The sequence below is a fragment of the Chanodichthys erythropterus genome, chromosome 8 (assembly GCF_024489055.1).
Source record: "Chanodichthys erythropterus isolate Z2021 chromosome 8, ASM2448905v1, whole genome shotgun sequence".
Lineage (NCBI taxonomy): Eukaryota > Metazoa > Chordata > Actinopteri > Cypriniformes > Xenocyprididae > Chanodichthys > Chanodichthys erythropterus.
In genome coordinates, this window is record NC_090228.1 from 45,111,347 (window position 1) to 45,129,031 (window position 17,685).

General features: G+C 36.4%; 1 protein-coding gene across 1 annotated transcript in view; it reads left to right on the plus strand.

Moving 5' to 3' along the window:
- The window catches only part of LOC137025316 (zinc finger protein 420-like), a 43,231-nt gene extending 25,546 nt beyond the window's left edge, over nt 1–17,685 (plus strand). Inside the window, exons 5-6 of the mRNA XM_067393316.1 lie at nt 16,489–16,655; nt 16,815–17,685. Of these exons, the coding sequence (XP_067249417.1) occupies nt 16,489–16,655; nt 16,815–17,685 (1,038 nt within the window). The remainder of the gene's footprint in view (nt 1–16,488; nt 16,656–16,814) is intronic.

Genomic DNA, 17,685 nt, shown 5'->3' on the forward strand with positions numbered 1-17,685 from the left:
TATCTGGTACTGGATAGCAAAACATTAAACTTCTTGAACAACTGGCTGCAGGAGTCTGAATAGAGGTATGAGGAAGATGTACATTTAAAAAAAATGTACATAAATAAACTTTTGAGAATGACACAAGGACATCAGACATGACAAAATGAAAATCGAAAAAAAATCGAAAAATAAATTTACACACATGAAAACACCAACCAAAATCCTTATTTCCAATTATATACTAAGAAAAGAAAAATAATAAATTGAAAAGCCACAGAGAAAAAGAAAATGAGCAGTGCTAAACAAATGAAAACAAAACCAAAACGTTCCCCGCCCTATCCGCTTGTAAATTATAAATTATAGTAAATGATCAGGAAAAGTTTATTTAAAACTGAACTAATCCTTTTACAACATTCACTCTTAATAAGTGTAGATGAGGAGTAACAACTGAAGTAACCGGGCTATGACTTTAATCTAGTGAATCATATTCCTTTATACAGCTAAAAATATTTTAAACAAAACTGCTCGTTATTAAAGGGATAGTTCAACCAAAAATTAAAATTTGATGTTTATCTGCTTACCCCCAGGGCATCCAAGATTTAGATGACTTTTGTTCTTCAGTCGAACGCAAATTATGATTTTTAACTGCAACCGCTGCCGTCTGTCAGTCAAATAATAGCAGTGATTGGGAACTTGAACAATAAGAGTCGAAAAAACTTCCATAGATATCCAAATTAAACCCTGCGGCTCGTGACGGCACATTGATGTCTTAAGACACGAAACGATCGGTTTGTGCAAGAAACCGAACAGTATTTATATAATTTTTTACCTCTAATACACCACTATGTCCAACTTCCGGCTATTGAGGTCTGATCGCGCTCTGACAACGGAAGTAATGTTTCGCGCTCATTGAAGTATATGGGCGAGACATCACTTCCGTCATCACAACACGTTTTTTGACCTCACTAACAGGAAGCTGAACGAAGTTGGACATAGTGGTGTATTAGAGGTAAAAAATATATAAATAATGTTCGGTTTCTCGCACAAACTGATCGTTTCGTGTCTTAAGACATCAATGTGTCGTCACGAGCCGCAGGGTTTAATTTGGATTTGTCTATGGAAGTTTTTTCGACTCTTATTGTTCAAGTTCCCATCTACTGCTATTATTTGACTCACAGACGGCAGCGGTTGCAGTTAAAAATCATAATTTGCATTCGACTGAAGAAAAAAAGTCACCTACATCTTGGATGCACTGGGGGTAAGCAGATAAACATCAAATTTTAATTTTTGGTTGAACTATCCCTTTAATAAGATCAAAGACAGACCATATGTTCATTTCTATTCAGTCCTTTGTTACTTTTCAATATGTACCTGTTATTGTGGGGAGAAATAATTACATTGGTAAATCAATGTCCGACCTTAAAGGCAGGGTAGGCAAAAAATTTTGTTCCAAATTTGTTTAAACTTTCTATATATATCCATGCATAATTAAAATGTAAGAACTCTGATAAAAAGAGTATAAAAATCGAGTGACTCTAGACCGTTTAATCTGTATTTAACACAGCTCATTATTTCCATCCGGGACGAAACGTAGGATTGGCTTAGGCGACTGTCACTCTCTCGCAACCATGGCAACCACCCTTTTGACACACATGACCTGCCCACTTGCGCGCGCACGTTTGATTTGGGGAATTCAAGAGGCACGCGATCCTAGGAATACCAAAACAATGGCAGAGAAACAGCAAGCAAAATTCACAGTACCGGCCTATGCAGTTAGTGAAGGCAAACCAGGCAAAAAAAGGAAGACAGTAACAGTACAAGAAAAGGCAATGAACAAAAAGCCTTTGGATAAACAAAGAAATAAAACGAGTTAATATCGGCGTGGCTTTCCAGCGATGGCGAGAACTGAGAGCAGGATTGTGCACAGTTTGCACGCATGCATCAATCGGCATTTATCATATATGCATCATATAACAGTGGCAGGTCCCGAGGCAGGCGCGCATAACCGCGGCAGCTCCCCCTGCCACGCAAAGATTTTACTCCCTCTCAACTGAGGGAACTCAAGGGGCTGAAAAGTGACTCCTTGATGGCTTTATTTCTGCTGGACAGGTAAATCTTTCTTTTTGTATTTTGATCATACATATTTTTTTGTTTATTTGTTCATGAAGCATGTGTCATTAGCACACGTAGCTGCGTAATATAGCTAACATAACATTACTTAGCGAGCCGTAGTAGAGACGATAAATAATCTATAGGCCTAGCTCAAGATGATAGCTATAGTGTTGAATTGTGCATAATTTTGCTTTAGATAACTAAATACATGTTTAACAGATAGTAGGCCTAACGTTACTCCGCATCTAGGAACTTTTCTTAGAACTATATTTACCCTCTGTCTAACTCTTTTACCATGTTCACCTGTAAGTTTACCTGCACGTTTTTTTCGCCTTTGTTTTGTTTTTATATTCTCTACCTATGTTTACTGATGTCTTTATCTTGTATCTGTGTGTGTCGTACACACTTTGTTGTATGTGTGTGTTATTATTTTGTCTGCAATGCAGTTGTGAGTTGATATTTGAGTGTATGTTACTCTGTTTATCTGTAGAACAACGTATATGTTATGAATCTTAGACGAAATTCATCTTCATCACAGTGTAAATGATGGTAATGGAAAAACGTGTATCATGCAACCTGTTTTTAGCTTTGCCTTATAGATAACTAGCTCGTTAGCGAATCAAAAAATATATATTTTAAACTTTACCAATATCAATATGCTAGCTTGATAGTGAGTACTAAAATACATCTTGTTTGTTTATCTTCATAATTATAAAGTTATTTTTATTACATGTGATTCTGACAAGATGTCACTACATGCACTGTGCTCCTTCCTCTCCGCTCGTCTCAGGTAAATAATGCGTCTTCCAGCTCAGTGGTCGGAGTCGCGCGTTCATGCGTTTTGGGGGCGTGGCTTTGGAAGGAGCCCAGAAGGGAGGGGGTGGAGTGAATGGAAATAATGAGCTGTCTTTAAAACAGTCGTGAGAGGTCTACAGACACTCGATTTTTATACTTTCTTTTTCAGAGTACTTACATTTTAATTATGTATTGATATATAAATAAAGTTTAAACAAATTTTGAAAAAAAGTTTTTTTATACATTTTTTACCTACCCTGCCTTTAATCAATGGAAATCTTAGAGCTTAATAGGGAACTTGTTTATATTATAATTACATTTCAGCCATTTTAATTTAAGTACTCCATTCAGACAGACTAAATTAATTATATTAAATACCAAATAAATTTGATTTTATTTAATTGCCCTTATATGTGAAGAAATCTGTGAAGAAATTGAGATTGAATAAATGGATATTTCTATTAGTTAGATCTCTCTGCAAATTAATTTTGATCTAAAACTGTACAATTTTAAGTTTAACATATTCAAAAGTTCTTTACAATCCTTTGTAATATGAAGACCAAGAATTTTAACTTTATTCTTGACTGAGAATATCAGTGCTTTGTAGATTATTGAACTGAGAGCAGTTCACACTTGCATACATTTAGATATAAGCCAGAAGCTCTTGAAAAACGGTATGGAAAATCTCTGATTCATCCCACAAATCAACAATATGAATGTTTTTCTGTATGAAGATTTCCATTAGTTTTAACCATTGGTTTTAACGTGCAGACAGGACTTTTATTTTGGTGTGGGGGTGTGTCGTCAAAAAACTGCGCCGTGCTCCTGCTGCATCTGATGTGATTCGACTGAAGAAAGGTTTGTGTTTGTTTTAATTTACAGTTTTTACATTGAGACACTTTATAGACAACTGTGATTGTGTGTATATAATAACAAGATTAAACGTTGTTTTTGTTAGTAAAGTGTATTCACAGTAACAGAAAATGTGGAGTAATAGAAAAGGTTCGTCTCATTTCGCTCAAAAGTCCGAGTCAATTGAAACAAATGTAAACAAACAAACACGTGAAATGAATAATATAACTAATTAACTGCTGATGTTTATCTGTGTAATGTAATACATGTTGTCTATAGAAAATGTAATAATACAAAATATGACTAAATATAGAGTTTGTATAATTTTTGTTCTTTTATGAATTTATAATTTTTAGTTTTGAGTGTTTTAGTCTAATCAGGTAATTTAAGTCCATTAACTCTGACTCTCTTTCCAGTTTGCTGAACTACTGAACTAGATATAATTGAGACACACCCAGAGATTTAGTGTGGATTTATTTTTCTTTCTGTTTTTTTTTTCTTTCAGAAAAACTCCTGGTGAAGTGACTGAGATCCAGGTGACACTATTATAAAAATGGAGTTTATTAAAGAGGAGAGTGCAGACATAAAGATTGAAGAAACATTCAGTCTGAAACAAGAAGAAACCGAGACACTAACAGGTTGGTTTCACTCTCTTAAAGCTGAACTCCGTCATAAACTCACACATTAATCATTCGCTTTAGTTGAAACATGAGGGCGTTTTATTGGGATAGTTTGTCCCTGTATTTAAATTCCACTGCAGTTAATTTGTGGCTAACTTTTAGCCTATTTTTTCATTTGTTTTTCAAGAATGAATTAATAGCCTAAAATGTTCTCCCATTTTAAGTAGATCGTGATTGGCAAGTTTAAAGTCCCCGTGAACCACCATCTAATGAATTAATTAATTAGTTTAAATTATGGGTGAAATATATCAGTTTTCTTTATCGACTATTATAAAAGGAGATTATTCCTCTGGCCATGAGAAATAATTTCCTATTCTAGCATTAACGTGTAAAGCAGTTTGCAAAATCGAAACGTAGAAGTAACTTGATTTTCGTAGAAGTAACAGAAACAATCGAGCATGAATATAATGGATTTAATATATGAAACTACGAATACATAGGCTATACGGCTAAATATACACAAAGAATAAACATACAGAAGTAAAAGTAAAGACAGGAAAAGAGAGAAGACAAATGGCAAAACTCACAGACAGTCCCTTAAAAGCCAGCAAAGAATCAGTCTCACTTGGTTAGGTCATGTAATTTATCGCATCTAAGAGAGAGAGAAGCAGAATCTGCGTGAGTTTGCGTACTGAGTTTCAAAAAGATATGTGTGAAGATTCAGCGCGTCCGTGGCTGCAGTTTGTTGGCTTCTTCCGTCTCTGCGGGAAGTTTTGAACTGAGGACTTGAAACTTTGTTTCGCCAAAGGTGGTCATCCCGAAGAGGAGAGTGATTGGAGCGCAGTCACCGAGACGTCCAGGAGATCGATATTTTTTTACCCAGCCCTATTGAACAGTCATGTCCAAGTGTGGATTTTGAGGAGGGAAAAGTTCTCTTTGTCTTGTCTTGCAGCTGAATTTGCATAATTTATGATGGTTTCAGAATTGGTAACTTTCACTCCAAAAGATCATAAAAATAGACTGATGCATGGTATCGTAACAGAACATACATAGTTATTTAAAGCATCCTGAGAGGGTTAATTTAAGACCAAACATGACAGTGTGAAAAAGACATAAAGACAGAGATACAGTCTTACACTCACATATAAAGGTTTGGGGGTACAACTCACACAACTAAAGTCATAACTAAGCTTATATAATATGGATACATGCATGCACACTTGAATACAACAATGGGTGCACTTTGGCATAATCATATTTTGAGGCTAAATGTAAATACAGTCTCCATACGTGTGTGTGTGTGTGTGTGTGTGTGTGTGTGTGTGTCTGTGTGTGTGTGTGTGTGTGTGTGTGTGTGTGTTTGTGATGTGTATTGGGGTTTTGGACAGTGTCTGTGGGTACATGGCCATTAACCCAACATGTGGTGATTTAGGGGTGACTTTTTTGAAGTCCCCGGAGCTGGTGAGAATGTCTTCTGCCTATCTGTGTTTAAAGGGTTAGTTCACCCAAAAATTAATTAATTAATAAGTCATTAATGACTCACCCTCATGTCGTTCCAAACCCATAAGACCTCCGTTCATCTTCGGAACACAGTTTAAGATATTTTTTTAAGATATTAAGTGTTTGTGCTGTAGACTGTCCATGTCCAGAAAGTTGATAAAAACATCATCAAAGGAGTCCATGTGACATCAGTGGGTTAGAAGTTTTTGAAGCATTTAAAATACATTTTGGTCCGAAAATAACAAAAACTTCGACTTTATTCAGCATTGTATTCTCTTCTCTTTCCATTGAATTGATTCCATTGAATCCTTTCATCTGTCGGCGTTGGTAATGCACTTTTACGTCGTTGTTTTTGGCGATTAGGACATCCGCGACATGCACACTTACGCACCATTTTAAAAAATATAGCAATACCAAAATACAAACAATGTAGAATAGCTTGAATACAGCATGTGTCTCCCTCAGACTGTAAACGAAGCTCTGGCGCACCAGATAACACGTCAGCAGCGTCACTGCGAAGTCGTGAACCCGGATGAACAACAGACCCGGAAGAGAATACAATGCTGAATAAAGTCGTAGTTTTTGTTATTTTTGGACCAAAATGTATTTTCGATGCTTCAAAAACTTCCAACTAACCCACTGATGTCACATGGACTACTTTGATAATGTTTTTATTATCTTTCTGGACATGGACAGTCTACCGTACAAACATTTTCAAAGCTCTCGGAATAAATCTAAAATATCTTAAACTGTGTTTCGAAGATGAACGGAGGTCTTATGGGTTTGGAACGACATGAGGGTGAGTCATTAATGACATAATTTTCATTTTTGGCTGAACTAAACCTTTAAACCGCTGGTCCTCTTCGTTAGGAGTCACACTTGACATCCTCGTGGTCAAAAATGACCAAAGCTTTAAAATGTAACTCCCAGTGTAACTGAAGATAGATTAGTGCCATCTGGTGGGAGTAAAAAAAAGAACTTTTGTAATGCCATGTTGTAACTACTCGATTCCTATATAGTTCTATATAAAGTGGCTTTTAAACGATTTAGTGTTTTTAGACAAAAACTTGTTTTTATTGAGTTGTGGATTTGGATTTATACTTTGGCATTCTCAAAGACTACTATTTGTCAAGGTTTTTTGTTTGAAATGTTAATTGTCAGTGTCAATTTTACTACAGTCAAACCTGAACACACAGGTGGACATTTTGTTACACATAACATAGCCTACATAATGCATGGCAGTTAAGTGCACAATGTCTATGATTAAGTGCACTAAGCAAGGAGTGAACGAAATAAAGCGAGGAATTCGGACACTGACGAATCGCGTGAGAGAGCTGTCACAGAAACTTAGTCACATACATTTATGTAGCTTACTTTAGAAATAGATAACAGTCATAGTGATTTTGTAATTATACATACCTCAGTGTCAGCTTTGTTTTGGCTTATTGATTGTAGCTTATATTATTGCAATAAATAGTTTAATGAACATGGTTAACTACAGAAAATCAAATCTAACCATACATAAAAATAATAAAAAAACTTGCATAAATAATAAACGCATTGATAAGTGTACATTATTGTATGCTTTTTTTATGTATTGTATTAATTTTAGTATCTTTAATTCTGGTGTCCAAGCACTTTTAAGACAATGATCATGTGCGTTTAGCGCCATCCTCCAACCATTATAAGATGAATTCATTAGTAAATTTGGTAAGTAAATTTTATTTATAGAGAACATTTAAATTCAGCTTACACTGACCAAAGTGCTATACAAAAACGATCATAAAATACAATAAAATATAAAAAGAAATAAAATTAACAAAGAAAACAATTACTAATCCATAATTTAATCATCAGGAAAGGCTAAGGAATAAAGATGGGTCTTCAGTCTAGATTTAAAAACAAAGATGGAGGAAGCACTCTTAATGTCAGGTGGCAGCTCATTCCATAGCTGTGGAGCAGCAACTGCAAAAGCTCTTCCACATTTCGATTTTAGACATGACCGTGGGACATGCAAGAGAGCTTCATTGGCAAATCTGAGGGACCTAGGAGCAATTAAAGAATCCCTGCTTTCTCGTTTATTTAATTCTGACATAATATTCAACCACAGCTGTTTTCTGTGACTTTTCTCTTGGTAAAATTAGGTATCGGCAATTAGCAACATTGATAGGCTACTCATCAAGTCATCTCTAAATTGGACTAATTTGGACAGTCTTGCTAAACAGGGGAGGGATTTTAAGATGAGGGGATTTGAAGGCTTCGCGTGGGGGAAAAATAAATTTAGTCATCTGCCATCTCCCATTAATTTTCTATGGCGGTAATTTTTGACCATGAAGGAGCCAAGTGTTTTACGACCCTTTAACATATCCGAAAAATGTCCGTGATTTTTTTTGTGTTCACATAGCTAATGTGACAAAACCAAGTTTCATCCCATTCCAATGAAACAAACAAAAAAAAATAATAATATTGAGCAATCACAAATTTCCCTTCAGTGATCTCATCATCTTCATCAAAGGAGTCATTCCATTTAGGTTGGTGCTGAGTAGTAGCACTGTCTCCAATCTGTGGAGCATTTCCAAATTTTTTTTTTTTTTTTTTTGGTTTATGCCAAGAGCATACTTTGGGATATGTACAGAAACAACTCATGTCTCTATACAGGATCACTCCTGGAGATGATGACAACACTTGGTCTGTATTGACGATTGCATTTTTCTTCTGATTTCTTCAATTTTGATGTGTTCTTTCAGTATTTTATTTTCCCTCTGCAGTCTAGCTAGTCTTCTTTATTTTTGTTTGGCTCTTACATCTTGTTGGTGTGGCCTTGGGTAATGGAGGAGTATGTCTTTCCACATGCCACTTATTGAAGAGGTAACACTGCTTGAGGAGGCTCCACTCTTTGCCATTTTTATAATACGCTGAAGAGACTTCCTGTTTTCTAGAGTACAGTATCACGCTGCAATACAGTAGGTGATGACAGATTCAATAACTGACCTGTAGAAGTTCACCAGCATTTGTTGTGCAAGTGGAGCTTTCTTCAATAACCTCAAGAGGTAGTTATAGATGACCTTTTTTAACCATCTTTGAGGTGTTGGCAGTCCACGTCACATCCTGGGTAATATGAACTCCCAGGTATTTGAAACTCTGCACCACCTTCACTCTCTCACCATTGATGTCTATGGGGCATTGGGCAGAGGGTTTCAGCCCTCTGAAGTCCAGGATCTTCTCCATCATCTTTGTTGCATAGAGGATTAAGTTGTTATTTCAGCTCCAACTCTTTTAGATCTTGACCTCTGCTCTGTTGGCTGATTTGTTGTTTTTGGTTATTCTGCGTACAACAATTGTTGTCTGCAAACTTAATGATGGTGTTTGTCTCATAAGAGGATTTGCAGTTGTGTGTTTTAAAATTGCAGATCAACATGAAACATAAACATGTTATACGTGTGATCTTTAACTACAGTAAGCAATTCTAAAACATTATTTCAAAAGAGTGTGAATTAATTCATAGGCAAAAACAATAAAAAAGGAAAATCTAGATGGGACACTTAGATTTGTTAATCAATTTCTCAACTGTATTTGTCTGTTTGAAAGTGAAGTGAGAGTGCAACTCTCTAAAATTCCTTTTGGTCACAGATTCCTTCGGTCTCATCTTGCTGATGTGTTTTTGCTGCTATGGTAACCAGTACTCTGTTTGGGGTTGCAGTTTGGGGATTACGGAGTTAAAGAACTGTAACTCATAGTTTGCTTGTTGAGTGAGGGGTATTAGGGCTGGATGATTTAATCAAATTCAGAACCTCTAACCAACATAATTTCCCTTGTTGGTTATTTAATCTTGTTAATACTTTCCCCTTAAAACATACTAATAATATTAATAATAATAAGTTTATTTTATATATTGCCTTTCTACAAAATCAAGGTCGCTGTACAATATTATAATACAAATGACAACAGACAGGTAAACAATACAAAAACATAAAAGGCATAACACATAACATCTTACAATCAGAGGTCAGAAAAGCAAGAAACAAAAAGATCAGTTTTAAGGTGGGTTTTGAAATCATGTAATGATGAGAGATCTCAAATGTGCTTGGGAATGGAGTTTCAGAGTGAGGGGGCTGAGATGTAAAATGCCTGACCACCAAATGATGAGTTTGTGATGTGGGATCAACAACAGACCAGTATCAGAAGATCTTAATGTGCGCATAGGAGAGTAGGTTTGAATGAGATCAGAAATATACTGGGGGGCAAGACCATGAAGTGCTTTGAATGTTATGAGGAGTATTTTGTATTGATTTCAGAATCTAACAGGTAGTCAATGGAGTCTGTGTAGAATGGGAGAAATGTGAGAAGATTTCTTTGAGTAAGTGAGAACCCTAGCTGCAGAGTTTTTAATGTATTGGAGCTTATTAATTGTTGTGTTTGGTAAACCATAGAAAAGAGAATTAAAATAGTCGATTCTGGAAGTAATGAAGGCGTGAACCAGTGTCTCAGCATCATTGGTGTGTAAGAAGGGATGTAAACGTGCAATATTACGGAGGTGAAAAAAGGCAGTCTTAGTGAGTGAAGAGATGTGTGGAAGGATGGAGAGTGATGAGTTGAAGATTATACCCAGGATTTTAACGGAGGTGGAAGGTCGAACCAAGACTTCTGCGATGTTAACATTGTCAAGACCGAAACAAGATACAGATTTCGGTGAACCAACAATTAGTAGATCTGTTTTATCTGTGTTGAGTTTGAGAAAGTTACTGGTCATCTAAGTATTAATATCATGAAAACAAGCAGATATGGAGTTGACAAGAGAAGGAGAATTGTGTTGAAAACTAATATAGAGTTGGGTGTCGTCTGCATAGCAGTGGAAGTTGAAATCATGATGACTGATAATGTTACCTAATGGGACCATGTAGATAATGAACAGTAAAGGCCCAAAAACAGAACCTTGTAGTGGACTTGGATTGGTGAATAGAGATGTAATGCTGACGTTCAGACAGGTAAGAAATGAACCAGGATAGAGCAGTACCAGAAATACCAAGAGCAGAGAGTTGTGAAATGAGAATACTATGAGAGATTGTGTCAAAAGCAGAGGAAAGATCTAACAGAGTTAAAATGATAATGGTGTCAGTGGCCATAAGGAGGTCATTGACAACCTTGAGAAGTGCTGTCGCAATGCTGTGGTGAGTGCGAAAGCCGGATTGGAAACAGTCATAGAGGTTGTGAGATGACAAATACCATTGAAGTTGAGCAGCAACAACTTTTTCAAGCAGCTTTGAAAGAAATGGAAGGTTCGAGATTGGTCTGTAATTGACCATGTCAGAAGGATCAAGACCAGGTTTTTTTAAGACGGGTGTGACAGCTGCAGTTTTTAATTCCAGAGGAACAACAGCTCTACTGAGTAGTTGAGAAATGAGAAGTGAAATAGGCAGTGAAATGACAGGTGCACAGTTTTTAAGTAAAGCAGTAGGAGCAGGATCAAGATGACAGAAAGATGCATTTGATTTCTTGATTAGCTCAGAGATCTAAGCAGGGTTTGGAGGATTAAAGTCAGTAAGAGTACCAGGTACAAAATCAGAGGGGAAGTCATGCAAGGGGTGAGAGGAGTTAGTAGGTGAAAAGAGATCATATATGTGATTTATTTTATTTTGAAATAAGTGTAAGAATGACTCACAGAGGTCCGCTGAGTTACTCATGACAGGTGCAGGAGTGTTGGTGAGTTTATTGACCACAGAAAACAGTGTTTTGGAACGAGAGGATGCATTAGTAATGAGGGTAGAGTAATAGCGGGAGCATGCAATGTTTAGTAGGGCTGTGCTCAGAATATCGATACAACGATACATCGTCATGAACTCCTGACGATGCGCGTATCGATACAGCAGCTGCCGTATCGTGTCCGTCTTGCTTTTAAATCTAGCCAAACATGTGACGTCACGTGACGCTCTCAAACGGAGAAACACGTGATCTCCAAATCATCGATCAAAGCGTGCTAACGTTTTAGGACAGGTCGATGGTATATAAATCATGGCCGAACGTTAACGTTTGTCAATCAAGCCAAACCGTCCATTCAGAAACCGAGAAATTTGAAGGCCGATCTCTCTGGTTGAGGCGCGAGCTATGGGCGCGAGCTGGCTTGACTGACGTTTTCGTGACGATATAGTTTATGGACTGTTTTGATTTCGGTAATTACATCTAGAAAGATAAAAGCAGTGATGGCATATATAATAGAGATATCTGAAAGCGAAACGAAAGTGATATTGGCCTCGTCCAGTGGGGAGGACGCACGAGAGGAGACCTGCGCATTTAATTAGTATGTGTATAGCTAATACAGTAACAAATGTATTGCTCATGGTTGGTTCATGTTAATAAATTATCTGATGTTTAATAAATGAACCTTATTGTTAAGTGTGTATTGTAAACTCATGTAGCGCATATTTTGTAGACCACGTTAATAAAAACGTATGTTGTTCTAGAACATATTTTTAGTTGATATCCAAAAAAATCATTTTTACAGATGAAAAAAAACAACAAAAAAAACAGGCAGTATAGACATTATTATAATATTATAGCCGATATAATTAACTAACTTAGTTTTCTTACAAGTCAACTTACTGTTGCAAGTGAAATTAGTCATTGAGCTTTGTTGATATTCTTCAGTGTCACTATAATTGTCAATTAGGTTACTGAGGGAGTGACTTTAAAAGCAAGCTTTTAAAAGAAGCTTTTTGTGACATTTTTTATATTTAATTTAAATCATTGTTTTGTTTAATGACAAAAACAATAAACACATATTACTGTTACTAAACTCTGCTCAAAAGAAATGTAAATTCTAAATTTAACCATATCGTGATACGTATCGTATCGTGGCTTTAGTATCGTGATGCGTATCGTATCGTGACATTGTTGGTGATACACAGCCCTAATGTTTAGAGCAGATTTGTTTGACTGTATGTGTTCCTTGAAGGCAATAAGATGCATATTCAAACTGGTTTTCCTGTAAAGGTGTTCAAGGCGGCAACCAGTAGTTTTCAGTTTGCGAAATGCAGGAGTAAACCAGGGAGATGTATGTGTCGAGGGTACAAGTCTACATTTAAGAGAAGCGTGTATGTCAAGGTCATTGTAAATGGAGGCATTATATTTGGCAAAGATTTCAGGGGCACTAGTCTGTACAGTATTATTGGACAGGTGTGTTTGTACAGATTCAGAAAATGTTAATGGATTGATAGAATTGAGGTAACGATAGGTTATGGTGGTTTTCACCCTAAGGTAGAGAAGAGGCATTACACAGTTTATATCAATGAAGAGGTGATCAGAAAGTCCCATTTGAGAGCCAAGCACGTGTACTACCGCGTGTGTAGTCGCATGACTCCGCTCCGTCCAGTCAGCAGCATGGAAGCAACAACACTCAAAAAAATAACTTGTTGGTCTAACTTAATTCAATTATGACACCTATTTCCACACAGTTGAACTGATTTATTTGAACTTAAGCTAGGTTAATTGTACTAATGAGTGAAATTCATCCTAATTGAATGAGATCACACCAGTTTCATTTGACGTATTCTGTGTATGTTTCCTGAACATAATTCATTCTTGTTGATCCAACCAGTGCTTTTTTTTTTTTTTTGTTACCATCATGGTGAAGATGTGCGCTTGTGCTTAGGTTTTGAGTAGCTGTTGTACACAGACATACATGTTTCATTACCATTGAGAGGGGAAAAGCTGATGACCATATGTAGACTGTGTAAAATTTGTGCTGGCCCTCCAAGTAATTTATTTAAATTTCTATAAAAACTAAACTAAAATAACACTTATTCATATGCTAAGTAACATTTATAGCATGCAAGTAATGATCAGATAAAGAACTTCTCATTACTGGCTTGAGCACAGTTAATGCTCGTTGAAAACAATATAAATTTGTTTTACATAGCCACCTAGAGCCTAACCACAAGGTCTACACTTCAGCATAATGGTAACCTCAAAAAATCGACATAACATAAACTCTTTTAAATGTCAAATATAACTGAACTTCAAACTTTAAAAGGTATTTCCCTTTACTAAAAAACACATTAAACAGCACTTAAGTTCAACATTTACTGTCCCAATCTTTCCCTATGCAAAGCATGCTGGGAACTAGGTTCAATCAATGCAACATAAATGATTCATGTAGTCCCAACACAAATGGTTTAGGTTGACCTAACATTTTGCAAATTTAATTTCATTTAACATAATACAATTGAGTGCGAATGCCAATTAAGTAAAAAACTAAAGATTTGTGTTGGTTCAGCTCATTTTATTTAAATAAACTGAACAAGCAGCTAGAATCATTTTTTTGAGTGAAGGAGGCAAACACTCAGACAACACACACAGTGTGTGAGAGGCGAGCCTCAAGGTGGGATAAATTTAACTTGCGTCTTCACTAAACTTTTTCAACTGTATGTGTTTTAAGGCTTGCCAATTTGGACATTCAAGCAATTTTAGACCAATGCATGTGTATCATTATATTGAGCTACTGGCCTATGATTTATCAGTAAAGTATCTTTATCTTTAGTATATTTTTCTACTTTTGAAGTAACTACTTGCAACCCACAGCTTCACAATTAACCCTGTAAAGCCCACTGTTGCAGAATTACATCACTTTCAACAATTTAAAAAAAGGCTTGCGAATGTTATTTTTTTCTCAAGACCACATTTACATAATCAATGGGTTCTATTGTTTGTCCTCACAATGCTATTGGATATAAGAAGTGTTTATATGTCCGGTCATCTGGCCATGAAGTTACTCTACCTGCAAACTTCGCGTTGAGCTCATCTCCTTTTTTTACATAACGGTATTTATCAAGATTCAAGTAAGTAAAATTCCTTACATATTTTCTTGTGTTTATTACAAAATCTAGAACACATAGATATTTAGTTATTTTGGAAAACATTAATCAAATTTGATTTAGGGTGCGTTCACATTTGTCATGCTTGGTTTGATTAAAACGAACCCTAGTGCGATTGTTTGGTTAGTGCGGTTCATTTGAACATATGTGAACACTGCCATCCGAACCCTGGTGCGCACCAAACAAGCGGTCCAAGACCGCTGAAAAGATGGGTCTCGGTCCGCTTCCAAACGAACTCTGGTGCGGTTCGAATGATATATGAACGCAACACGGACCAAAGACATGTAAACGAACCAAAAACAGGAAGACGAGACCCTAAAACAGACTGAATCCTCACGCATTTTGTTTTTTCTTGTCATAGTTGTGAGTTTGCCCTTGACAGGCATCAGACGCGTGTCTCCAAGCAGCAGCTTGTTTGTGTGTGATGGATGGATGGATTAGATAATTCATTTTAACAAGTTCTAAGTGTGCTTTTCTGTTAAATTTGTACTCAGTTTAGTTTAGACCATAATTAAACACAGGAATAAATTGCATTATGTGAAACTCTGTCATCTAGAGCAGTAGCTGAAACTCTCTGTATCTTTGTAGTTTTTTTTTTTTTTACTTCTAAAAGATCCTGAGTTTTTTTTTTATTTTATTTTTTTTATGAGTGTTGCTTTAGTAGCAGTTTATAGCATTAGGAGCTTTGAATGATTTTGGGGGTTGCCTTTTGCATTCTTCAGGAACAGGTGTGAATGGTCTTGAACACATCTTTTAGTATGATAAGTAGAGAGATAATAGGCCAGCCAGACAGTATTGTTTGGATGTAGTAGTGGAATTTTTATTAGCATTTTCATTGAAATTATAACACTTCGATGGATAATACTTCTCTACCCTTGATACATGGACTACCCAGTCTATTCCTTCAGTTTATCTAATACAATATAATACCCATATGTATTATTAACTTATTTTTTTACTTTTTCCATTTCCGAATGCCAAGATGTCATCGGACCACCCCCCACTGGATGTACACAAAGACATGATTGCAAATTTCCCAGTAAAGACAAAGAGAGGATGCTGCAGACACTGCAATAATGGATACATAAACACACTGTAGCAAGTGCATTGTTCGCCTGTGCTTCTCAGATTAAAAGAACTGTCTTAGGGACTATCACTGCAAAACACAGTGATTTTTTTTTTTTATTATTATTATTATTATTATTAATAAATGCTTATTCATAAAAAATATTATTGTTGTTTGATTATTACTCATGATATACTGTTATGGGGCTAAGTAAGCAATCAACCCTGCAAATGAATGCTTAAATACTCTGTATCTGTTCAGACAAAGTGAGTACAAATACAGAAATTCTGCTCCCAACTAGGCCCAACGTTGCAATAATACAATATTTCCCTAAAAACTTATTAAAAGTAAAAAAATTGACAAATTATTTAATTTCTACATCAGAGGCCTCCTAAAAAAGATCATTTTTTTATTATATTTGGGTTTTACAGGGTTAATAGAGAGATGGTATGACTAATTCACACAACCTGCAATCTGTCTCTCATTAATGTAACTTTTTTTATTTGTCTTTTTTTTTGCCTTAGACCTGATGCCGCTGAAAGAGGAGAGTCAAGATCTGAATGACATGAAAGAGAAAGATCTGTATGAGAAACAACATGATTTCATATCTAAAGAAAAATCTTTTAATTGCTCACAGACTGAAAATACTTCCTCACAAAAAAGAGAGACTAGAAGTAATTTCATCTGTAAACAGTGTGGAAAGAGTTTCAGTCAGCATAAACACCTTAAAGTCCACATGGGAGTTCACACCGGAGAGAAGCCTTATACCTGCCAACAGTGTGGAAAGAGTTTCAACCGAAAAGGAACCCTTAAAGTCCACATGAACATTCACACTGGAGAGAGACGTTATTCCTGCCAACAGTGTAGAATAAGTTTCACTCGAAAAGGAAACTTAAAAAGGCACATGGGAATTCACACTAGAGAGAAGTCTTACACCTGCCAACAGTGTGGGAAAGTTTTTAAACTTAAAAGAAGTCTTAATTGCCACATGAACTTTCATACTGGAGAGAAGCATTTCAGCTGCCAACATTGTGGAAAAAGTTTCAACCGAAAAGGAAGTCTTAATTACCACATGAAAATTCACACTGAAGAGAAGCCTTTTACCTGCCCTCAGTGTGGAAAGAGTTTCAACCGAAAAGGAACCCTTAAGGTTCACATGAACGTTCACACTGGAGAGAGCCGTTATTCCTGCCAACTTTGTGGAATAAGTTTCACTCGAAAAGGAAACTTGAAAAGGCACATGGGAATTCACACTGGAGAGAAGTCATATGCCTGCCAAAAGTGTGGGAAAGTTTTTAACCTAAAAAGAAGTCTTAATTGCCACATGAGTGTTCATTCTGGAGAGAAGCATTTCAGCTGCCAACAGTGTGGAAAAAGTTTCAAACAAAAAGGACACCTTACAGACCACATGAGAATTCACACTGAAGAGAAGCCTTTTACCTGCCCTCAGTGTGGAAAAAGTTTTAAACTAAAAGGAACCCTTAAAGACCACATGAAAATTCACACAGGAGAGAAACCCTACACATGCCCTCAGTGTGGAAAAAGTTTCAAGCGAAAAGGACAACTTAATGTCCACATAAGAATTCACACTGGAGAGAAGCCTTTCACCTGCCAACAGTGTGGAAAAAGTTTCAGTATAAAAGGAAACCTTAAAGACCACATGAAAATTCACACAGGAGAGAAACCCTACACATGCCCTCAGTGTGGAAAGAGTTTCAGTCACAAAGGTCAGTTTAAAGGCCACATGAGAATTCACACTGGAGAGAAGCCTTTCACCTGCCAACAATGTGGAAAGAGTTTCAACCAATCAGGAACCCTTCACGTGCACATGAGAATTCACATTAGAGAGAAGCCTTATGCCCCGGGTATACAGGTGCTGGTCATATCGTGA